The sequence below is a fragment of the Corapipo altera genome, unplaced genomic scaffold (genome assembly GCF_003945725.1).
Source record: "Corapipo altera isolate COAL_440 unplaced genomic scaffold, ASM394572v1 1, whole genome shotgun sequence".
NCBI lineage: Eukaryota > Metazoa > Chordata > Aves > Passeriformes > Pipridae > Corapipo > Corapipo altera.
This window is the reverse complement of record NW_020884873.1, coordinates 780,429-806,822: the sequence shown is the minus strand read 5'-3', so window position 1 is coordinate 806,822 and position 26,394 is coordinate 780,429. Positions and strand designations below refer to the sequence as shown.

The following is a 26,394-nucleotide window of genomic DNA, read 5'->3' as shown; positions in this document are numbered from 1 at the left end:
CTAGCAACAACTGTAATGAGAGCCTGATGTCAGGAGGGAAATATCAGTAGAAATAAATCCATCCCAGTTTTCCCCCCTTTGTCATTTTTAACTAAGGATAAGCTCTGTTGAAATCACTAAGTTGCATAATTGATCTTTTCCCTGATGACTAATTTTCTATCAGTAAGGAGCTGTTTTATTACAATCTGTGGAGAAGAATTGCTTTTGTCCAATTATTGTTTGTTTTCTGCCTGCAGATATCTCTCTCAGGATATGTTTATCTAGAAGCTTTCTATATCTGTAACTGCAATACCACTATGACATGTACTCCATAATGCATATTTAGTCTAAGTCTTACTCCTTTAAATATCAAAGAAATTACATACTTGGTCAGCTTTCTCTTCTTTAATCCATTTTTACTCCTGTAAAAAGAAAAAAAAAAACAACAAAAGAGAAGTGTTTTTCATTCATCAAACTATTGTCTATTCAAAGATAATACTGATTTAAGAATGTATGCTTCCTGGTCACCATCATACTCAGGAGGAGATTGATGATAATAACTTAGACAATTTTAAGCTGACAGCAAAATTTCTGTTGACTCCAGTGGGATGCATTTTCCACTCCGTGGCTCTGAGAATGTGAAAAGGAAAACCCTTGGGAAAAGGAAAACCTGTGCCCTCTATAAATCCTGACCCAAGGGCGTTGTTGGTTTTGGGTGGGCTGAGCCCAGTCGAGCTTGGCAGGGGGCTGTGCTGCTGGGGGAACGTGGCACCACAGTGTCCCCTGGGCTGCTCTGTTCAGTCTCTACTGGGTTGGGAAACTGGATGTCAACACTAGAGAGCAACTGGGAATGAGAAGCATCTGTTGGGTAAAGGGAGAAGACCACCATTTGCAAATTCAAGAAAGGGTGAAGGAAAAAAGAAATGGTCTGTTTTATAACCTGCTTATGATGATCAATGAAGACAACGGTAAATATCTCACTGACCTCAGTGGGACTCAAGCTTAAACCTTAGATAATTTTAATTGACTTTTAACAGCTAGGGATAATTATACCAGTCATGTAATACAATCTGCACATGATTTATAAGTGATATAATTCACTAGTGACAGTTATGAGCAAATTTTTCAATGTGTTAAGCAGTACAACCCAAAGGTTTGGACTTAAGAACTGCACTACACTAATTACCACCATGTGGTTTTTTGGAGGGGGGGTGTGTGTTCATTTCAGTTTTGCCACAAAAAAGTTAAGCAATCTATCAGATTAAATACACAAAGTAAGCACCCTAGAATAATTTGGCTAGAGGTCTGAAAACATGATCTCCTTTGTTAAATCAGCCAAAGAACAGATTGTTGCTTATTCAAAAAGAATTTCAGTAGTGTAATTTCTTTTCTTACTGGTCATTACACAATATCTGTTCATTTTCCACATTATAATAATGCTATTTTTAATTTCATGATGACATGAAAATGACTTCTAGATAATTTGGTTCATAGCTTCAATTAGGAAATTAAAGGAGAAGGGTTTTAAATTTAAAACAATGAAAATATACAGAAATAAATATTAAGAAGTGGAGTATTTTTATTTTTCTACCCCACTAAGCTAAGAAGTTAAATTAAAAAATGTATTTCCAAAATTAAGCTTTAAGAAATATTCAATTTCTGGAGCAGCCACATCTTGTAGTGATTTTGGTATTTTGTCAAGGTACATTTCCACTTAGATAAGGAGTTTTGCCTGCAGAATTAACAAGAACTATAGTAATACCAGCTTTACATTAATGCAGAGATTTACTTTGCAGAGCTTTACTTTGCAAATACTACAAACCTCTTCAGCCTACCATGTTATCTGTATAGATAACTGTACTATACTACCTGTATAGTATCTGTACATTCATGTGGACTGTACACACAAACTCTCCATCTTTGAAGAATTCTTCCAATGAAATCCTAAAATTAATATCTGTAAATTATTCAGCACATCTCTATCCCCTGTGACTATGGTAAACCTTTAAATGTCGGGCACATTGGAATTAATTTGAAAAGAAAAAGAATACCTAAATGTTCTTTATGGTGGGGATGCTTCTAAGAATGCTTCTCCAAGGAACACTTCAAGAGGCAATAAAACAAACGCTTGATACACATTTGTCAGCAAGAATTTCTCGTGCTTTGATAGTCTCAAGAGGCCTTTGTTTCTTAGCATTGCAATTGTTTTCTGAATGTTCATAAATATTTTAAGCCAACTTGTGCACAAAACAAAGACATTTGAAACGTTAGCTGGTGTTTCATCTGTTATTCCATTTACTCTACAGATTAAAATACAAAGAGAGGGGTTAATCTCATCTCATTCAAATTCTGCTCCTATGAATTTAATCATCTGCACTAAACTAGGTAGACTGATTGAAGAGGAAACCTCTAAAGAAAGGTACACATCTGGAAAGGTGAGTTAATGCATACTAAAAGAAAAAAAAACAAAGGGGCAAAAGAAGACAACAATTCTTCTTGCAGGAGCTCCACCACTGTGCAGCTTGAGAGTTAGCTGAGTTTACATCAGACAAGTTACAAGTCAATATAATAGGAACCTTGGAGAGGTGTGGAAGACTTCCATCTGCTCTTCAGCTGGGTGTGTGTAAAGAACATGATTTTATTTTCCTGAGAGAAGAAATGGACCTTCCTTCAGTTACATAAACGCTCTCATTTCTGGGCCCACTGAAAATTTAGATGGGTTTTTCTTCAGACCTACTGTGACTCAAGGGAACTCAGCCTCAGAAATCCCTATGTTGGCTTGCCAGTGCTTTGGTGTCATGTGGTAAGACCAGGAAAAATAAATCTAAGCTTCTGTACCACATTTTTTGTAAATCCCTATAGTTTGGACTCAAGACCACCAGGAAATTAAGTTTCTTTATATAAATTAAGTGGTTTTGGATCATCGTATATTTGTAGTTGTTTCTTAAATGGTTTGTAAGACAGTTCTGGTTCTAAGTAGACCCAGGGCTTTGTTAGGTATTTTCAAAAAAACCATCAGTTGTTTACTAAGTCTTTATAAATTATTTACAGACTGAAGTATTAAATATACACAGATACACAGTGAGACATGCACACAGTGATCCAATTTTTTCACTTTGGGACTTCTATTTGTATCAGTTCTCACTGAACTGGTTTTTTTCAAAAGCAAAACATTTACTGTGTCAGGAGAACGTTAACTGCACCTTTAAAAAAACTAAGGTATTTGACATCACACACCAAACAGGTGGGGCATGATCAAGCAATTTTAGTAATAGAACAGCATCCACAGAAGTCAGTGCCAGGCAATGAACAGGTGAGTAACTGGGACAGAAGAAGCCAGGATTTACAATGAAGTAGCAAAAATTGCAAAGACAGCAATGAGATGAATATGATGACCACTGCAAGATTAGCTTTTTAATACCAACACAGGTTGGAGCATAAGCAGACAAACCAGATGAAGCAGGGTAGCAAATACTTTGATACCCACATCCTCTCCAATCCATGTTCTAGTACAAGAAAATTGTATCTTCAAAAGCTTCGACCCGTTTGAAAACAAAGATATCCCACATTTTTCATGTAATAGGAATTGAATTAACATTGTTTACACATTGCATATGGAAAAACAAGTAAATCACTTACCAAGGATTAATATAAAATGCCAAAAGATAATCAGTCCAAAGGCATGAGGGTAGCAGAGTTAGGAAAGCAAACACACTTCTACGCCTGTGAGCATTAATAGATAACATACATAAAGATGAAAAAGTGAGGAGAGTTAGTAAGACAAACAGAAATCAGGAGATCAGCAAATTCTATTTTAAAAATCAGTTAATCCCATAAATCCTTCTCCTTACTTACTTCATAAGAATATTATTAGCATCCCTAGAATTTTTACGCTCAGCCTGACACCCTCTGCAGGATTTTCAGCTATACAACATAAAATTCTATATGATCAAAATAAATGTGTTTTATAGTATTGATCCAGGCCTGTTATTCCAAATTTTAAGAGTAAAAAGGGTATGAAAATATCATCAACAGGTTTACAGCTATTACATAGGTGGTACTAAGTCTATTTTTTGATGGTTTAAGATACTTCAGGACTGACAAGGCTTGGTTTTACCGTGTAGAGCTATGATAATCTCCCATGTTTGTTCCTGCAAGTGATTCTGTGGATATCAGAAGATCTATATCAGATATAAATTAAGATGCTTATAGTATCTCCTAATACCCTCCATTGAGTCAGATTTCTGAAAGCATCCATATAACATTTTAGAGAGTGCTTTAAATTATCTTTTAGGTTTTCAGCTAAACGTGGTTTAAACAGTTCTTCTAACTGTGGTTTCTACAAATAACTATTCACATCAGGTTTAATTGTAGTTAAAGGAAATTGGAGTACAAAATAATTCCAAACTTATAAATCATTTACAAACCATTTACCAGATTCTGCTATACATTAACCTAGTAAACAAACATTCCTCCAGTGGAAGGATTTCTTTTTTTTTTTTTTTTTTGGCCAAATACACCCTCAGTGTGTTTTTAACCCTTCAGAAAATCTGCTGTCTTAAAAAGCAATACCATTCCTTCTGCAACTGTTCTAAAGAGGAACCACAAAGTGAAATTTCCTTGTTCAGTACTCTCAGCTCTTAAAAGTCAGTAGATACTGGTTTTTCTCCCTAACAAACAAGTCATGTCAAATGTAATCATCTCTCATCTTAATCTTCCAACCAGTGGAGGAAACTTCTCCCCAAACATAGTGAAAACTGCAAGTTATGCTTTAATGGGTTTTGCTGCTGTGAAGAAAATGGGCAGTGCAGTTTCTGCAGGGCACCTTCCCCAGGCACTGGGAGGAATTGTGTGGGTCAGCCAGAAGCAAGAGCCTGTTCTAGTTAATCATATGCCATAGCAACTGCAGCATCAGGCCTTAGGGCTCATCAGCCCTAAGTTCAGTCTCTATGGGACTGAACTGAGGATGAAATTTGATTTCCCTAAACAGATTTCTGGTGCCACAATTAGATTTCCTTTAGGCTCAGAAGAGAGAAGTGATGATTTAGCTGGAATACTCCTCTTTCCTTTGGAAAACTCCAAGCGAGGTTTTTACTTCCTCTTGCCCTACAGAGGCGAAAGGAATTATTTAGGCCTGAGCCTCTTTCGTCATCAAATTATCACAAGAATTTTCCACACTTTATCAAATCACAGGCTAATGTGCTTGCAAACCTAATTAATATTGTTCACAGATTAAGAGCTCTGATATCTAAACCGATTTCATTCAATGTATGAAAAACGTGTAACTGCCCAGAAAATACAAAATTGTTTTCATGCAGTTATGTGGTCTTTCACATACTGCTCACATGTACTGAACAACTTTACTTAAAGAAAGAGAGGCAGAGATTGTTTATATCCTGAAAACTCTGCTGAGCTGATCTTCCCTTAGGAAGCAGTGGATATGCCCATACCTCCCTTACTAGATTCCCTGGAATGACCCCAAGCAAAATGGGTTTCTTCATCCTTCTCTTTGGTACCATATTTACCATTTGGCTGCCTGGACTGATTGTGAATCTGGTCTTCACATTAGACAACAGAGGCACACAAAACAACTCTCAGATAAATAGGGCACACTGCCATCAGTTACATAAAATTGTGGAGATATTAAGCGGGAATATTCTTCCTAATTTATATTTTTATAACATAATTTATGTGTGTATATATATTCGTGTATATACACATAGATATATACACACACATACATACACATGCACCAAATCAAGCAACAAGAACCTTCACTTTCACATCCAAACCTATTAATTCCCCTTCCCATAAAAAAAAAAAGCCTTTTATGGTTTTAATAACGTCTGTTGCCAGTTTAATCATTTCATTCAAGCTTGGCTATTTAATTAACGTGAGTGTTTGATCTTCTGCCTTCTTTGCCATTAATATAGTCCAAGCAAGAGAAGCTGAAAGATGGCTTCGTTTGTACAGCATACAGCTGGCTGCTATTAAAGCTGAACCAAGCAAGTGAAGCTTGTTTAATACCCAGTTAATTAGCAGCACAGTGAGGTATTGACAAGATTCACTGGGCTTGTTAGTTCAGTTTGCATGCTTATTAGCAAAAGGCTTGTTGTAGTGCGGTGTCAAACCATTTAATCCCGTTCCTGTTGGAAGGCTGTGTCCTATGAGATCATGGAAGCAGTTCCCTGCACACCAACTCTTCTTTCCAACTTCTTAGCTGTCAACAAAGCTGACCACGGCTGTAAAACCAAGGCACATGTTTTCTTCTTCTTACATACTGGAATGGGGCTGATATTATGCTTTTAAATGTCTGTGTTTGGACTTGCCTTGAAAAAGAAGAGGCTTTTGCAGAGATTTTTGGTGGCAAAACTGCAAACCTCGAGTCTGTCATCCCCACTCATTTGATTATCAAAATAGGAGTGGAAATGACCATGCTAGTGCCAGTCAGGTAGATCTCAAAGCCTTTTACTGCCATAAAAGCTAATCCTACAGACTTTCTTTGTTCAAATACTTCTTTTCAGCTGATAGTGACAGTGATGGTTTGGAGTCCATAGTCAGTACTTGCAACCCTTGAAGGTGGTTTTCTAGACTAGCAAGAATATGTTTAGGATTTTTTTTTTTTCAACACCACTGAACATTAAGTTACAGTATATATTTTAGTCTTGCAATTGTAAGGAAATTGTCTTACAGTGTAAGGAATTATTAATTAATGCCACTGCATGAAGACAGTTGCTAATTAGTCATCTACAGGCAAGCTTACTCCTGGATATAAATATATGGAAGTGTTAATGGATTTATAGATCAAGTTGTGTTATTTTAGAAAATATGTCTGAAAGAGAAAGGAAAAAAAAATCCTCCCAAAACACATCTACACAACTTGGCTGACATGTATATACATCATTCCCTACTAAAAATAGCAGGTGACAGAATGCATGTCTTCAGTCATCATTCAAAAAATAAAATACAGTCAAGGAATAAGATACTACATTAGCAGGTATAGTAGTTTAATCCTAAAGAGGGACAGCAATGACATAAAAAATAGGCACTTTAACATTATAGATAATATTTGCCAAAAAGCAGAGATGGGAGAAAACATAAGCTTTGCTTCAAACACTCACCAGTTATAGGGAAGCTTTCCATCTCTCTCTAAAGATGCAAAATTCACAAAGGTTCCAGCACCACATTCCCTGTTTCAGGAAGATCATTAGATAAAAAGTTAACATTTTTGGATTCACAATGGTTGCAGTGAGCTTGATTTAACAGAGAACTCTCGGAGTTGCAGAAAAGTGCTGAACACTCACATTTGTGACTAGGTCTGAGATAATCTGTAACAAAAGGAACAGAAACCCCTTAACAAAATCAAATCCCTTGTCCAAAACCAATAAATGTTCAGCACCACCTGCGATCAAATTACCTAAAAATGCTTACAAAGAGTGAAGTGAAACGAGGCAGAAGTTGTTAATAAATTTCTCAAATAGATCTCATCTTCTGTCCAGATTTGTGCTTTCCATAGTCCAGCACCAGCACTGTTTTCTGGCCTCAGTACAGATGCTAAATATTTACCTTTCTATACTAAATATTCACTGTCCCTGCTCTAAGGAGATGATGTTTAATGATGTCCTTTTTGCAGGACTGTGGTAATTTTGAGTTGAGAAAATAACTGGGGGGAAAAGAAAAAGAATTCCTGAATAACATTCCAGGGAATTTATCACCAGTCCATTATTTTCGGCTATGAATTATAAACTGACTTGACTATTTTTGATTTCTTGATTTAAGCAAACAATTGCTTGCAGCTTTTTATTGGATTTATTTTTAAAAATTTCCTTCTCGGGTGTTTATCTTCTGTGGCTACAAGTAGTGATGAAGAGAAAAAAAAAAAAGCTTTGGGCTGCCTGCACAGTAATTACATAGGAAAGAGAATTAATTTAGCTGGGATTTTCACAGAGACAGTTACATGTAAAAGGAACAAATCACATAATGTTCTCTGAAAGAGATAACCTGCAAAATATGTGTGATGTGGTCATCTGTTGTATGGAATATATAGACAAGACACGACTCGTAAAATGGAGTGTCTACTAGGTAATTAAGTGCAAGATTTTTCACTGAAGTTTTTTTACATGAAATAACTTCCTTTCTTGACATGGTACAGTAAATTAATAAAAAATATATTACATAGATTTTTTTAAGGATGAAGACTCCATGACACTTCCAAAACTAGGAGGTAAAACATGTATCTAGGGCTTGGAGAATGCTGCAGTTCACACATGCCATAACATAACCCACTCAAAAGTGAACTGATACAGGTAAGATCACCTAAAAAAAGGAAATTGAATTTTAATAGCCAGGTACAAGCAATTGGTGCAGATAGCTGAAGGTTCTGTCAGAAAAAGATAATTTTTCCCTTCCTCTGTGCATCAGAACAAACTGGGATCATTAATGATATGAGTGAACAGCGGAACATGAAATCCCCCTGGGTTCATGTGTCTCTGTGCATAGATGGCTGCACCCTGACTGCATAGAAACACAAGATTTAGGGGAGCCCAAGCTGCAGTTCCCATTTGAGGGCAGATCAGCAAATGCTCTAGAGAGAGACTCTCAGGACACTGGGGACATCTTCCCTCGCCCCAGGGGTTTGGCTGCCAGGGCTCAGGCCTCACATGACCTCCCAAATGCATCATCCTGGACCTGATGAACAAACCATGTTATCTCCTGATACAGAAAATCTCCTGTTCCAAACCATATGAAAGACTCATGAATGATCTTGGTGTCCTGCTTGTGTCTGGTTGCCTCAGATCCTAACTGTCATTTACATTCCTGACACAACCCTTATAAATCAGTCTTGCAAAGCTCAAAAAGAGACAAAGGTTGAGGCTTATAACTCAAGTCAAGAATGAAAGTAGATAAAGGAAGAAGATATGCTACTCTTATACAGCAATAAGACAACTATTTTGAAGGTATCCTGTTCACAAGCATCTCGAGTAGCACATTCTTAATTGAAACTATTGTCATGATGTGTTTGTTGCTGTCTGATTTTTTTTGCAATTAGCACAAATCTGGACTTACCTGGCCATTTGTAGGTGTTTTCTTCTGAGTACAATAAGAGTCACCAGCAGCAGTCCAATCAGAAGGATACTCAGGATGGCTAACACAGAGATTACCACTACATTGGGATTCATCTCAGTGACTGTAAATACAAAAAGTGATTCTCGGTTATTCAATTCAGAAGCAGTGACAACTTTGTTTTGTTTTGCCCTGAATTTTGATAGTGCTATTTTTTTAAAACTGAACTCATTCAGCCTGGAGTGCTGCAGAGAGAAAAATCTACCACAAGAAATAAAGGAAGGTTTTGACCAGCTATTGCTCTTAGAAAATTTCTTTGGCTTAGAAAATTTCTTTTGACTTCACTCCGGCATTTTTGTTAAACTTTGGCATTTCTGATTTGTTTGGTTTTTTTTCCCTTCTTAACTGACATTCACAATGCAAGAGAAAATGGTGATGGTAATATAAAATACAGATATTCACCATCATCTACGTTGATCATCACATTTCAACTCAGAAGTTGCTCTCCAACAATAATCAATACTTTTTCTGACCTAGAAGCAAAATAATAGGCTGAGGCTATTACAGTGACTGTAATATACTGGGTGGGTGGAAACTGATTAATTACTCTGGAAGATAAATTTAAACAAAATATTCTGTTTTAAATAATAACTGAAATCAACTCTCAGTAACAACACCTTGATTTATTTTTGTTTCATATTACATGGTTTATGGACTATACTATGAGACCAGATACCCTGTTCTGCTCATTGTATATTAAAATCTCTCTACTTTGTGTGCTCAGAATAACTTCACATTCACAGTTTCTACGGAAGCATTTTTTAGATTAAAAACGTGGAGAGTTTTAAGCTAAGAATCAGACACTGAACTCCATCATGGAGTGGTATGATGCACAGGACAAGTGACTAAAGCTGTGCAACTCCTCAGTTAAGCAGAGATGACACTGATTGTTGTGAAGGGGAGATTTTAAAGAAAAGTCCAGTGCTCTGACCAGTTCAACACCATTATTTTTATTTCAGAGCTAGTATAATGCCAATCTTTGTTACGTGCCTAGGGATCCTCCATCCTTTGGCTGGGACTGCTCAAGATCCTGCAGTGGCCTTTCTCCTTCTCTCTCACTTCTTTTTTGAAAGCAGAAAGCCTTAACAGCTCACGAATTTGATTTTCCTCTTGTTTGGGATTGGCTAAGAACACATTTTTCTCCATAAATGTCATCAAGCATTACCCTGATGTTCACTATTGACACCACAAATTAGGTCCCTGATTTCTAAAGCCCAGTACAGAATTGACCCTCTAGTTTATAATTTTTCCAAGTCAAACCCCTAGTGGGGACTTTTCTAAGGACTTTTTAAAGCTGCTTCCCCATCCCATCCACATCTGGCAGCCTTTCCATGACACGAACAACCCCTGGGGCCAACATGACAAAGCACAGCTTTAGAAAGCAAGGGGAAACAGATGAAGCTGGATAAGGAAGAAGAAAGCAGGGAAGTGCTGCTTACCCATGGTGGAAACCACAATGAAAGTGGGGATGCTGGGGCTGTTGTGGCTGAAGGTGGTCACGCTGCAGTTGTAGGAAGTGGCAGGGGTTAGGCTGGAAATGGTCACGACGTGTGAAGAGACGGTGACAGGTTCCTGTAGACATGGGGAAAAACACACAGAAGTTTGTCTCTCTTGCAAATGCAAGATTGTAAATCAGTGCTCCATATAAATGACCACATAAAGTAAGATCTGGTGAAAGAAATCAGCACCTTGAAACACAGGGAAGGTGATCAGGATCTGCCCTTGAAAACAGACAGGTCGTTTGGCAGAAAAGGGGAGAGGGATAGAGTGAAAACAGCAGCAAGAACAGCCCAGAGCAGCCCAGGGACCTCAATGCCTTTTGGGCAGAGGAGGATGGGTGCCTCACAGCAGGCTGGTCAGGCACATGCCTGGTGGGGGCAAGAGCTGTGACCTCCAGGACACCCTCAGAGGTGGGCAGTGCTCAGGAGCTCTGGTTACTAAGCCATACAGGCAGGAGGAAAGCAAAGTTATTTTTATTCCAAGCACAGCCAAGACAGCCACAATCTCTGCACCCTCATGTGAATGCATGTCATCTCTGCCTCTGAGGCAGTTCCTCTGGATGTGAGCCCTTTGAGTGGCCCAGGTGAAAACCAAAGCTAGAGTAGAGCCTTTTGGTAATAACTATGATCAGACATCCTACACCTCAGTTCTTCTAGCTAGAAACTCTTTAAATAACATATTTATAAAACGTTTTAATTACTATGACCCCGGTAAACGCTTTTGTGGTTTTTAAATGCCGACAAAACAAACGAAAACAAACACAAGTACTCCATGTGTGTTGACTTAAAGATAAAGCTCCTGAAGGTCCTCAATTTTCTATACTGTCCAGTAAAACCACGAGTGGTTTGGAGTTGCAAAAACAGAGACACTGAACCAGTAGTTTAGAAAGGGAAGAAGGAGAAGTGTTAGGAATGAACTCCAGATGGAGAGTGCAAGATGCTGTAACAAGTCTCAAGCATTATTTACAACAGCTTGTTTTCAGTCCTGGCCTAATCCTAGGCTTGCAAGGGCTCCTGTTGTAGTGCAATTCTGAGGTGCATTATGCAGATGAAATCATATGGGCATTAGTGGAAGGGAGGAGAGTCTTACTGCCTGAGCTGAAAGGAGAGGCCGCTCTTTGGCATTTGGACTTGGCTGGATGTTTTCCATTTTCCCCTCCGGGAAATTTAAATTAGTCAACCAAAATCCAAGATGTTCAAACCCAGAAAGCTCTTGCTTTCCACTTTGCTGATTTAAAGATGGAGGAAAGGGACAAAAAATGTCCACGTAATTAGCATGGAAAATCACGAAGAATTTTCACCAGTTTATTTGTAAAGCATCCCTTTTTACAGCTCAAAAAGGAGCCTTTCCCATTTTCTTCACAGAGACAGAAAAGACAGTGATAAATCTAATAAGCAGTGAGCTGATAATCTCTGTGCATTACCCCATGCCAGATGTTCATGTCAACAAATGTGACACCCACTGAAGCATCTGCCAAATGAAGCAGTTTTTTCCTGATGTTCTTAAACCAGATCTGCTCTGTCCTAAAGTTGCAAATCCTGTGGTACCTTCCTTGCCTGATCACATCGCTATTTTTAATCTCTGCTAAGTGATAAAGAGTTCACGATCTTTAGCTATACAGAGTGAAAAACCAGGAATCCAGATGTGGATTCCAAACTATCCAAAAGATTAAAGTCCATTTAAAGATTTTTTTGCCTTTAGTCAGTGTCTTTTTCTATTTTAAAAGAATATTAGATAATTCAGGTTGGCATGCCATAGGATTAAAGACTGTGCAAGTCTCTTTTGTGATAGTCAGTGGTTTAACTAGCTTATTTTTCACTTCTTTCCCGAATGTTTCCCCCTTATGCGTGACAGTCCACATGAGAAAATGATGTTTCATGGCATATGCTCACAGTGATTCATTATAGCATCAGCTAAACCACAAAGTAAACCTCACATGTTGCACTGAATGACAAGGAATTAAATCTACTACTGCTCTCTCTTTTTCACTGAACAGCATTTTCAGCTTAAACACTTCTATATTCAAGTGGCCTCTGAGCACAGGTACCTAACTGGGCAGAGAGAAAAGCAGGTTCATTTCTGAGGCTGAGAAAGTGAGTGTTGAAGAAAATACCCTGAGGCAAAATGCATGAGGAGCAGCCACATTTGCAGCAGAGAGGTAATCTTTGAATAGCAATGAAGCTACTACTGAACTTAACTGGGACTACTTAACAGATCTCAAAACCAGAAATAAAGTATGCCAGAAATAAATAGATGCTGCATAAAAGATCTCATGGCATCTAAATATGTCTATTTTTTCCCATTCCTTATCAAGTTACCTGACCATTTTTCCCTTCTTGCTAATTGACATTCCCTTAGTTTTGTGGTCCTTTAGATTTTGCATGGCATTTTAGATCCATTTTCATGAGTAGCCAAAGCTTGACAAAGCTTCTGTCCAACTACTTATCTCACCAATAAGATAGAAGCCAATCTTAATACTGAAAAATAACAAAATATTTTAGCATTTGAAATGCTTTACTAGTTTAGCTTTTAAAGGTTTAATTCTGAGCCACGTTATCACATTTGATATAAAATGTCACTGGGCTTTACATGCATATGCCAACTAGCAGAAGCCAAACTAGAAAGATGCAAGGCCCAGTCTCAGTTTTAGAGATGAAGAGCAGAAACCAAAGAAGAGACGCTTACATACCTGGACTTTTGTTTCCTGACCAGATCCAGCCTGCTGGCAGTAGACTTCAAAAAAATCAGCCACTCCTTCTTCCACCCACAGCAGCGTCACAGAGGTCTGAGTCTTGTTGACAGCAAACAATGATTTTGGAGGGGCTGGTTCTGATTAAGAGGGAAAAAAAAATCTCCTTTTATTAAGCTTATCTTTAAGTTTCCAGACAACTGAGAAAAATGAAAAAAAATGAAAGCAGTGCCGGATGGCCTCCTATCCTTCATTTCCTTCAGATAAAATCTGCCAGTGTAAAACCTCTCAGGATGATAGACTACCACTGTAAAATGGGAAGATGATGAAGTGTGTTGGTTTTTCTTCTCTATTTAAACTGTTCTCTATTTGGACAGATGGATAATTACTTCACTTCCCTTTTCAGCAGAGCCCTTGTTTGAGGATGATCAGTGGATTCTATTAATAGAACAATGTTAGCAGAGACTCTTTCAGAGAAGATGACTGTCCACCTGTTAGCAACACATTTGGCCTGAGAAAACTCTTCTTCTCAAGGTCTGCCCCAGGAGATGATAAAGAAGTAGCTTCCCACAAGCAAAGACTGTCTAGGTTAGTTTAATTGTTGCAGAGGAAATATTTAGTCAATTATCAGTTTAAACAAACACTTGCAGTCTTTTTTTTTTTTCCCCAGGCTAACATTTAGGGCCTTAGGCACTCTAGGCTCTTCTGGTTTGCCTCTAGAGGTTGTGAAGTTTGGGCTGTACACTTCTGAACTGTTCTCCACAGTTTTCAGATTTCCTCATCTATGGATGTTTAATTAAAGCTGTCATTCTCAATTATTGAACTGATTCCAGGATTTTGACACACTGCATAAAATGAGTGATGCACAAGAACATTTTGGTTTTATTCTTTCCCTTCACAAATAATTTGTTAATCTCATTCTGTGAGATGCTGTCACAGGAACCTGGATGTGATGTGTAAGATCCACCACACGAAAGGGCACAAAGGACTTGTTCAAGTAGTTATAGACATTTTGGAGATGTATCTGATCCTGAAACAATCAGATCTGTGTTGGAGGCTGCCAAAATTACATTGGCATTATGGAGAGAGTTGGGCAGGGACTGAAGCACATTCACGTGTTTCACAGGGATTGCAGCGTATATATTATCCCAGCACTACAAAGGAAAGCATCCCTCTCCCATAATTACACCCATATATCTGCTCTTGGATTCAGAAACACATTCCATCCCTCACTCCAGGTAAAAAAAATGGCCTCAATTAAAATATGAGGTTTGTGTTTGGGCATCATCCCAAGCAAATCCTCCCTTTGCCTCCAGCAAATGGCTCGATTTTTCTGCAAGTGGAAAGTTGCCAGGATGAAGCAAACATCATAGAGGGAAGAGCATTTGGCAGGAACGCCTAAATGACTGCCAAGTGCCAAGTCGTCTATCACTCAGACTCAGTTTCCACTACTGCTAATTACAATTCCCATTGCTCCTCTGAGAAACAGAGAGAAGGAAAACCTCTGGTAAAACACCCTTACTACTGTCCATTCAAAGTTCAGACATCATAAAGGAAAAAAACCCCAAAACTCAACCCAACGAAAAACCCACAGGCAGAAGTCTAGAAGGGATTTATCAAACCAGAATTCATTCCACCTTTTTGTTGTTGTAAATGAGAGGCAAAATATCTGCCTCAGTTCAATAAGTGCCTGTCCATAAGGAAAGAACAAGAGGATACAACTGTGCTGCAGGGTGTACAACATGAATAATACTCGTGGATCTTCCTGAAAGATAAAGCTGGCTGGTATTTTGAAATACGTCCCAAGAAACTTTGGACAATTGTAGCAGGCGGGATACTCATCCTCACACACCCACCCACTCAGTCACAGGGACAAACACACACGTAACTGCACACAGAAACAAGCATGGGGGAAACAGTGGACAGGGCTTGCAAAGGGAAGAAAAGATTCATAGAATTTGTCTACATCTTTCAAACATTGCCTTTGGTCAAAAGATCCGGAAGAACTTCAGATTGTTGTCTCTGCGCTGCTTAGCCCAGCATCGTTTAAGTGATTTGACTAAGAGTTTTGAAAAACATAAAAGGACAATTGTTGCTTCAAGACCCCTAATCCAATTGGAAATTATAGAGTACTTTAAACTCACTTCTTTCACTATGACTCACAAAAGGTTTATTATTCATGTAGGGAAGATAATCCAGTTTGAAATGACAAACTTTTCTTTACCCACCTTCACAGTGGAGTTAATGCCTGTTAGAGCAGTCTGGCACACTGGGAAATTTCAAAATTTTAGGTACCTAAGACTCAGCAATTCTAAATACATTCAAAAGAGAAGTAAAATTTCTTAAAGTACAATGGTGCAGTGTCCAGTCTTCCTCCCAGGTAAAGGAAGATGTTAGGCAGAAAGTCGTATTTTAAAGTCTTTCCTTAAGGATCAAGTTCTCAAGTCGGCTTTTGTTTTTTGAGTACATTACACATATTTCACTTATAACAAAGGTGGATTCCACAACCACAAATCTGACTGTTTTTCTCAAGAGCACTGTCATTGATGTGTATTTAAGGGTATATTTTGGTGTTTGAAGACTATGCAGATGTCCAGGGAGAGAGGAGGGGAGACAGGAAAGCAGACCAGGTGGCATCTGCCAGGAGTGCAGACCCAGAAATAGGCTTCTCAGAAACAAGGAAGGTTCTGCTTTTTATTGAAAAATCAATCTGTGAAGCCTGAGTTGCCATTCTCAAAACCTGCATGTGTTCAAGATCTTAGGGAAGCAACTATGAAGTTTTGTTGTTTTCTCCAAGAGGCACTAAGTGATTTCCACTCTCCTACTTCCATTTACAGTCAAATTCTGACACTCTTGCTCCTCTTGAGCAAAACTATTTTAGAAGAGTAGTTTCACATTCAGGAATGAAACAATATTCACAGCAAGGTGAGGTGAAAATTGCAGTTTTGCAAAAGAAATGGGGTCACGGGTACATAATTCTGAAACAAGGAAGGTGCTGCATCTGCTGACAGAGTTACTTTTACAGTCAAATGAGAGAAGGAGTGAGTTTATAATTTACAAACAAACTTTTCTTACCCAGTTTCACAAGCTGGGGCAGGGAAGTATTGCTGCCTCTTTCAGTACAAGCAATCACTGAAAGGTTGTAAATGTCCCCCGGAGGCAAGCTCAACACTGCAGTCATCACATTGCGTGTTACCTAAATAATTAGACACACACCAACTTAAACATGATGCAAACCATACACCTTCCTCGTAAAAATTAATTTGGTTACTTAATATGTTACAAAGGAAGTTCTGTGCATCACAGCAGATGTCTTCTGCATACTCCAGGTTTGCTACATGAACCAGTTCCCACTGACACAAACTATGAAAGCATTAATGCTTGGCAGAATAGCACAATGTAAAAACAAGACAATCTTAGGCTGCACTTTCCATATGAAAATTTATGGAGAAAGAAAAATTCCCTCACACACTGAGAGGACTCTTGCATCTAGATTTTTCAAGTTGTGCAAAATGCTAAAATGCTAAACAAGCCATGGACTTGGGTCCCTTGCAATTCTAGAGGAATTTAAATCAGGTCAGATACCTGAAAGAAGAGCACACAAGCAACATGTAGGCAAAGCCTTTATATATCCTACAAACCTGAAAATTAAATCCACCTTGGCAAGTCTAACACCTGCCAGGAGACCTGGTGACTTGACAATAGATCTCAGGGTCTGACTTCATTCATCTGCAAGTTTGAAATCAGATATGACTCAAAACTGAGCTGAGCTTCAAAAGATTGTGAATAACTTCTTCCTGTTATTATAGTGGTAGCCTCCTCATTTCTCCAGGGTCATGGAGAAGGATGCAGAACTCAAAACAGACTGGTTTTGGAGCACTTGTACGCTATCTACAAAAGGCATGTTCAGGAATCTCATGCTGGTTTTCATAGTCACTTAATTTTCAAGATTAAGTTTTCAGTTGCAAAAGAAATTGACAGTTCTGAATAAAGACTAATAGGGCTCTGCACAAAATTTTCATCACTTCTCTAAAATCTGACCAACTCCTACGGAGACTTGGGAAATACACAAGGAGCAGGAAGAAAAAGTCAGCATTGTCTGACAGTGTTTCCTATTTATTTCAATAATCCCATAAGAAAAACAACCATAATAACAATCTTAATAATTTCAGTAAATCACATTATGAGATTGCAATATAGTGACTAACAGTTTAGGAGAACAGGTACACCCTTATGCCTGCAAGTGTGTACCCATATTTACCCATATGAGCAGGACCATAAAACTTAAGTTATAAATAGGTTGTTGCAGGATTTTCCTAAAGAATACTCCCTGTGTTCCCTTCTCTTGAAAAGAATATAAAGACAAACATTTTTAAAGACATCCCTAAAGCTTTTATTTTATTTGTGGATATACTGTATTGTAGATACCCTCTATTTTTAATCTTTTGTTTAGAGTAAAATTACATATTCAATTTTATTTTTAATTTGATTTCATATTAAATGTTTCTTTTATATTTATTTAATATACAATTTTCATATTCAGTGGAGCCACAATTTGAACTCAATCTTGTCACTTCTGTTAAGGATAACAAAAAGTCTTTCTACAGATACATAGCAAAAGGAGGGGCAAGGAAAACCTCCATTCTTTATTAGACATGGGTGGGAACATAGTTATCAAAGATGAGGAAAAGGCTGAGGGATTTAACACCTTCTTTACCTCAGATTTCAACAATAAGACAGATTGTCCTGAGGACAGCTGGCTTCTGGAGCTGGTAGACAGAGATAAGAAGCTGAATAGTTCTGTAATCCAGGAGGAAACAGAGACCTGCTGAGCCACTTGGATCCCCACAAGTTTATGGGACCAGATGGGATCCACCCAAGGGTGATGAGGGAGTTGGCGGAAGAGCTCGCCAAGCCACTCTCCATCATCTACCAACAGTCCTGGCTCACTGGGGAGGTCCCAGATGATTGGAAGCTGGCAAATGTCACACCAATCCACAAAAAGGGCAGGAAGGTGGACCTGGGAAACTACAGGCTGGTCAGCCTGACCTCAGTGCCTGGCAAGGTTATGGAGCAGATCATCCTGGGTGCAATCACACAGCACCTACAGGATGGACAAGGGATCAGACCCAGCCAGCACAGGTCTGGACCCCTCAGTTCAGGAAGGACATGGAGGTGCTGGAGCAGGTCCAGAGGAGAGCAACAAGGCTGGGGAAGGGACTCAAACACAAGTCCTATGAGGAGAGGCTGAGGGAGCTGGGGCTGTTCAGCCTGGAGAAGAGGAGGCTCAGGGGAGACCTCATCACTCTCTACAACTCCCTGAAAGAAGGTTGTAGCCAGGTGGGGGTTGGTCTCTTCTCCCAGGCAGCTCTCAGTAAGACAAGAGGGCATGGTCTTAAGCTGTGCCAGGGGAGGTTTAGGTTGGATATTAGGAAGAAATTCTTTACAGAGAGGGTAATCAGGCATTGGAATGGGCTGCCCAGAGATTATCTGTCCTTGGAAGTTTTTAGGACAAGACTGGATGTGGTACTTAGTGCCATGGTCTGGTAACCACATTGGTGTTGGATGAAGGGTTGGACTTGATGATCTCAGAGGTCCTTTCCAACCCAGCTGATTCTATGATTCTATAAATGGCAGAGAAATTAGATTTTTACTGGAAGAATAATAACCTCACCAAGATCATGACTTTTAGAAGGAAGAGAGGGATATCATTGCAAAAATTTTTTAGAATTCAGTTATTAGAATATATTATTCGTAGGAAAAAAAATAAAATATAGAGTTTTCTTCTTTGTTTGGAACAAAGATCCAAATACTGAAAGTTCCCACTGTTCAGAAACATCATCAGTTCTAATTACGTAATTAGATTTATGCTGGAACAAGCTCCAGATGGGTGCACTCTTGCAGCCATAAGGAATCCAATGAAAGCTATGCAGGTTACTGCATATAAACCCAAAAAAAATTGTTGATGAATTTGCACTTCTGCTGAAAATACACTTTCAATTCAGCATCTGCTAAGTCTTCAGTAGAAGGGAAAACTTTCCCTTGAAAAAGACCAGACACCTTTCCCTTGAAAAAGTCCAAACACTTTCTTCCTGCCAACTACTGAAAGGTCAATACTGGTGTAGAAGACAGTCACAGGCCACAGGCTGGATGAAGCTCCACTGTTGGCTGTACACATTCCTGCTCTGCAGTGCTCCACCACTATTGCAAACACTTCTCTCTGTAAGTCCAGGGGCTGCTCTTTTACTTTAGCTTAAACCTGCATCTCACTACCTTGCAGCATCATGACTTTAATCCATAACTGGAGCCTCCAGATTTCCTTTTCTAAGTGAATTTTCAAGATGTTCAAGAGAATGTACCAAGAAAGCACCTAAATATCTAGCAAAGTTTTCTAAGAAGTGCATACATTCTGTGTGAAATCCTCATCCCATCGGTTAGTGAAATTTGTATTCAAACATAAAATGAAACCCACATAATTTCTAAGGATTTTTTTAATAAAGTTGGAAAATGGAAAGGGATAGCACCTGGCGTGAATGAACTAAAAAAGCTCAGCCAGTAAAGTACTCTGGTTATTAATACCTAAAAATTGAAAAGACCACATATGTTCAATAAAAAAAATACTGTTTTACTGTCTGCAGCTCAGAAGTTTATAAGCTATTTTAAAATTATCTAAATTACTGGATCACCATAGAAACGTTTTGTTCACTGGCTATTTTGAGATCTTGAGTCTTTGGAAGCGCATGCTAATACTGTGAAACTTAAAACTTGCTGCAACTTTGTAATACAAAGCTATCAACTCAGGAAAGCAAGCCAAGCAAGCAACATGACCTTCCTCCCCCCCAAAAAAAGAACAAAAAAAGCCCAGAGAAATGAGCAACAGTCCCCACTCATACTTACACTCTTCTTGATTTTTTTCTTTCCTTCTGCAATGACCATCCAATGCAGCATCCTGGAATGAGAAAGGTCAGTACCATCTCCTCCATAGGTCCAGGTGACATACAAAAGGTGGTTGTAATATTCTGTGGAGGTAATCTCGGGTGCCACTGGTGCTGAAGAAAGAAGGTACATGTGTTATAGACAGGGTCTAACACAGTGGATTACCAAATATGGTAATAAAAACTCTGGATCCTTCTTCAAAGGATACTGTTGTGAAGAGAATATCACAAAGGTAGCAGAAAAGTGTTAGTAAAAGCTACTGCATCTGAGCTTTAGCTGAAAGATGTGAAAGTTGTCACTGAACCTGGGAGATAATCAGAACAAAAATACACTTCTTTTTGCAATCTTTCAGTTTAAAAAAATCACAAAGCTACTGGCTGATACAAATAATTTTTTGAGTCAACATTTATAATTGGAATTCAAAATCAAGCTAAAAGCCTCTCATATTGCTTCACTGTGTTACTGCACTGAAAAGAAATAATGAATTGGTACACTGAATAATTGTGATAGCTTTTCCACAGGAAAAAGTACTGTCTTTTCACTGAGCTCACATCTTTCTAGTAGGAAAAGCCCAAAACCTGCAGTTTTACAAAGAACAACTTTTCGGATGAATGTTATGACCACCTTTGTTCCCAGGGTGAAAGTCCCACCACCACGGAAGGCAGCCCCAGCTGACAGTCACCTGAACACCAAGTGTCCAACCTACAGGCACGTGGTAGCTACATTATTAGGTCTGAGGTGAAACAGCTCTTCTTCATCCTCTTCCTCCCCATACTCGTCTCCTGCTCAGTACTGTCCTCTGTGCTGCACAGCTCAGACTGCCCCACCACAGGCTGTTTGATGGTTTGTTTTGTGCTGGAGCTGCCAGCAAGTCCTTGGCTCCCTGTGCAGCCCAAGAGTCATAGAATCATTTAGAGTGGAAGAGACCTCTAAAATTGAGTCCAGTCATTAACCCAGCACTGCCATGTCCATCACTAAACCATACCCCTAAGCAACACACCCGCATGTCTTGCAAATACCTACAGGGGTTGTGACTCGACCACCTCCCCTGGTTGGGTCTCTCACCATCTGTGTCAGGAAGTTTTACACCCCACATACTTTCCTTTGCTGTATTTCCAGCAGACAACTGTTCAGTTGAAGTCCCTCTGAAGAACAAGGGCTGGCAGCTGAGAAACTTCTCCCAGCAGTTTAAAGAATCCTTCTCATGGAGCTCTGTCACTGAGCAGAGGAGTTCTCTACTTGGGCACACCTCCCATGGGGTTGCTCACTTCTGCTGTTGGTGCTGGCCTAAAAGCAGGGCACTCCCTGCACCTGGGGCACCACATATTCCCACCAGAGCTCTGCCTGGGCAGCTGCATCGGCCACGGTGGGTGCAGAGCTCAGGGAGCCTGTGGCTTTCCGGCAGGTGGACACCATTGCTCCCTGGTTGAGTTGGCAGGGCTTCAGCACTGTCCCTGCATGCCCTTCTGCACAAGCTGCCATGCCAGCTGCTGTGCCACATCCTGTTTTGCCTGCCCCGTTTGTAGCACTCCCGGTCACTGGTGCTGCCCGTATGTGGAGCGGCAGAAGAAAGATAGCAAGCTCCAGAACAACTCATCTCCTCCTAAAATAGATATTTAAGACGAGAATTACCTCCTGGAGGTGTGTCCCCACTAACTGCAGAGGGAGCATAGTTGGTCAGCACACCTTGATTGCCTAATCAGAAGTCACGGGTCCCCAGTGAGGAGTTAAGTTAACACTGAGTGGAAACCCAAAAGTGAAAGTCAGTGATGAGTAAAGATCACAACACCCTCTCAAAGTGATAGCACCGGGATAACCTGGATAAAACAGGGAAACATATGAATCTTTATACTTGGCAGATTCTCAGGCAGCAACGTAGGGAAAATGGTACGGACTGATTGATCTTCCTCTGCACATGCCCCATGGAGTCCAGCGTGTTTGTGCAAAGGCAAGTCAGATGCAGTTGCCTCCCTACCACCAGAGTCCTGGACGCCAGCACAGCTGCGGGTGCCAGCAACTGAGAGGAGACGCGGGACTGCCTCGGAGCTCGGGTCTGTCTGAAGGGGCCACAAGATGTCACTGCTGCTTTCACGAAGGCTCCTGTGACTTTGGCACTGAGATACTCGTTGGCGAACCGATTTACTGAAGTAATCACCAAGGAAGGCAGCAAATACAATGCACGGACAATTTAGAGCCATTTAGAAACGTTCAGTAAGATTATTCTCCCAAATTCACCATGAAGATGCCCTTTTATGCTGTTGAGAGGAAAAATCCTAGTTTATTTAAAGCAATGTTTCTTTTAACTTCTAGAGTTCCCAGTCCAGCCCTTCTCACAGATTGTGTAATCCTTACAATTTAAGGTCACAACTGGCATGAATATTACACACTAATGGTAATTTCCTCCTGTACCTTATTATTGATGACATGCTTTCCCTCTTAATGTTCACACAAATGTTTGTTTTAGGTGTCTTACAACGAATGTCCAGCACATGTCAAATGAGACCAAGGGTCAGGGCTTGCGTGACACACTCCCCCAGCTCCACGTGCCACTGGGAGCTGAGTGGCACAGAGAGGCTGTAGGAAATTACATCCCACTGCTGACCTGGTCCAAAGTGACAGCTGAAAGCATCCACAGGCAGCAGATGTGGTGACAGTCACCAAGACTAAGAGTCTTTCTCACTCCTCTTGCTTCTCCAAAGATAAAAGCATTCTCATCATAAAAAGAAAATGCTGGTGGTCTAAAGAGTCCTTACTTTTGATTGCTTTAAATCCAGCTGTTTACAGCAGGTGGCATTAAACTCATTAGTCACCACAGCAACACTGGCAGCACCACAATCTCTCCCTGAGTTAAAATAACTGTGTTCAACTGCTGCTGCAGGAGCCTGAGAGAACAAATGCTGCTTCTGACAAGGCTCTTGGATCCCCCCAAATCTCCTCGATGCTCCTGGGGACATCTGACTAGTTGTTGTGGGAGAGAGCTATACATCATCTGGTATCTTGTAATACCCTTTTCATTCAAGTACTGTGGCTCAGTAAAGTCCCAGCCTCACTAGAGACTCCATACAAGCAGTGGGATCCTGCTTTAGGGAAATGGTTTATCTGCTCTGAGCTTTCTGCAAGGTGCGTTCCCAAACTCCCAGATGATCCTTCTACTTTGTTTTTAAAACTCAAGCTTATGTTCCAGGTGCAGAGGTTAGCTCTCCAGTTATACACAGAAGAACTGACAGATGGTGTACTGTCAAGACTACGAAACCTCCACTCCAGTATGTTAAAATTTAAGGGCTTTTTGGTGTGGTTTATTATTTGTTTTAATTCCTGGCAACCTGTGCAGGGGAGGTAGTGCTTTTGGAATGATGTAGAAAGAGATCAAGTACTCCATAAAACCATCTGTTCCCTCTCTGGAAAGAAAGAGGCTGAGGGTGATAAAGAACTCTGCAGTCCCTTAATAACCCGAAAGAGTGAAAAGGCAGCACCTTCGGGGAACAAATATTTCAAACCTGCAGATGTGACAAACTGGCATGTCATGTTCTCACAAGTTAACTCATCAGCAGTCCCTGGACAAAGCTGAAGAGATTGCAAGTAATAAGGCAATCAGAAGATAGGAGTGTGGTGACCATTTATTGATAAGGACTTGTAATTTAACTAAATCAGCTTTCTTTGTTAGGACTTCACTTAAAATCACAGTGTGATTTTATTAGATCATTGCTATTTAACATTTCCATCAATACTCTGAAAAAGCAGTGTTGATGAACCACTCAAGTAATGTGGCAACTGGCAGGAGTGGAGAGTTTGGACAGTGCTGTGCTTCAAATTATTGCCCCCTACGCTGGGCCTGCTCAGACAAAGTGTGTTTCAAAGTGCCAGGTGCAAAGTTAAGACTTTTTGGAAAATGGCATGTAGACAACATTTCCCAAATGATAAATTCTTTTAGAAGCCACATAGTAGAAGTAAATCAACACAGTTCTCCAGTGTCATGCTACAGCAAATGCAATCATCTAGATACACAAATGGGAGAGCTTTGAATAGGGAGCTGATTTTGCCTCTAGGCGAGTATTCAGCAGGCTGGTATTATATTTCCAGTTTTTATGTACTTTAGTAAAGATAGGAAAAATTAGAAAGGCAGAATAGGGAAAAACATAACATGAGAAAACACCTTACAGTGAAAGCACACAAAGAGTTCAATGGAAGTAATTTATTAAAAGAAAAAAGTGAAGCTAAATTCTGTATAGAGAGCAGAAAAAAAAGCTTTGTATCTCTTCAATCAATAAGATAAAAGTGCAACAAGAATTTTGAACTGTATATTAAAACTAGAACAATTCAGACCAGAAACACAGGGTGTAAACTTTTGATAGTGAGAGGAATTAACTATCAATACAACTTTCCAGATGGATATTTTCACTAAGGACCGGGTGACCTTTTTTAAGAGAGACTTTGTCAATCATAAATGTATGACATTAAGAGATTCATCCATTTCTGATTTTGTCTACATCTGCTAGTTAAGAAGTTGATCTATTTTTCATTTAACAGCAGCAGCAGTCCTTACTGTCATCATACAGAGATTCAGACTGATACTGATGACAGCTTATATTTTAGAAGAACCTTAATCTCCCTCATTTCTCCTGCACCTTTCCAGAGACACAGTATTGAAGTGAGTGTCCCACTGGAACATTTCCACTCTAAAATGCTGAGCCTGGTACCCAAATCAGTTGGAAAAGACATTTCTTCCCTCATACAGCAACCAACCAGCTGGAAAATTGCTTCCTTACAGTGCTACAGAAAAGTTGATTGATGCCAAAGGACAATGAATATCCCTGGAGACCCTTTACGAGGCTTTGGTGGGTGTTATGAGTTTCTGATACACTGAAAAAGTGCCAGAATTTGTCTGCAGTGTAGCTTAGGATCAGACATCTCAGCATGGGAAGGTTTCTGTTGGCTTCAGTGGAGCTATGACTTAACCCACTGATAAACTTTCTATTGTGGCTCTGTCAGGCACAGGCACTGTACTGAATATAACTGCAAGTGGCTCTTATTCAGTTACTTCCTCAGGTACATTTTTTTAGCCTCTGACAAACAGAAAATCTGGGACTAGGGTAGTATCTGCTTTGGAATGAGTGGCTGTGACATTATAGCCTGATTTTTCTCACCTACACTTCTGCAAAGCGAACTAAACAGTGGCACATAAAAGCAAAATGATTCAATGAGAAACTCTGACTTTGACCTAACCAGCCTGGATGCTAGGAACATGTGGCAAAGTGCAAACAGGACCTGTTTTATGCCAGTCCCTCAATGGCTGATCTGTCGGTCATATCGAAGATTCAAACCCAAAGAATCTAACAAGAGATGCCAGAGTGTGTTAAACACATGAGTGGTCTCCACTGGAAGAGGGCAATCCATGTGGTTATACCAATTAACTGCAGCTGAGAATCCAGATTACTAAAGACTTGCCAGCAAATATACAGAAGAGTGTTTCATAATATTAGGAAACCTAAGAATTCAGGTTTACCTGTTTACCTATTAACTTCTCCACGTGTCAAACATATGGTGTGGTAAAAGATGAGCAGGACCACTGGCCCTCACTGGAGCCATGCATTCAGCTGATGGGAGGACTGCAACAGAGTAACCAAACACTGTGCTTGGCATAGAAAAATTTTATATATATCCATTTAAAGCAGTTCTCAAAGCCATCCTTAAAAATAAAATAATAAAACAAAAAAAAAAAAAACCCAAACCCAAACCAAACCAAAAACCACTTGGTAGATAAATATCCTAACTTGCAACTGTCTGTAGGTGAAGCACAACGCCCAAGTCAGACTCTCTCTGCGCTTCTGCTCCCAGGAGCACTCCCAGAGTTTTTTCCAGCTGGCTGTTTACCTGTTATGAAGCTGATGGTGGAACTGTCACAGCAGCTCAGCTCTGGGTCCCCCCAGGTCACCATGGTGACCCGGAAATTGTAATACCAAGCAGGCAGCAGGTTGGCTATTCTCTGTAAGGAGACAAAACACAAAGAGCAGCTGAGGAGAAAATTCACCAGCATGAGGTGTGACTTACGAAATACAATGATATTTATAAATCTGGTGCCCACACTCATTTTACTGATACCTTACATACCTTACTTCAGTCAAAATCTCCGAAATTTGGCCTTTCAATTTACTAAAAACATCTGTGCA

General features: G+C 39.7%; 1 protein-coding gene across 1 annotated transcript in view; it reads right to left on the bottom strand.

The window, feature by feature from the left end:
- The window catches only part of PTPRO (protein tyrosine phosphatase, receptor type O), a 155,457-nt gene that overhangs the window by 16,209 nt on the left and 112,854 nt on the right, over positions 1–26,394 (bottom strand). The window contains 9 exon segments of the mRNA XM_027653677.1: positions 366–401; positions 3,619–3,702; positions 7,101–7,169; positions 9,046–9,166; positions 10,542–10,674; positions 13,292–13,431; positions 16,367–16,487; positions 20,189–20,340; positions 26,099–26,210. Coding sequence (XP_027509478.1) covers positions 366–401; positions 3,619–3,702; positions 7,101–7,169; positions 9,046–9,166; positions 10,542–10,674; positions 13,292–13,431; positions 16,367–16,487; positions 20,189–20,340; positions 26,099–26,210 — 968 coding nt within the window.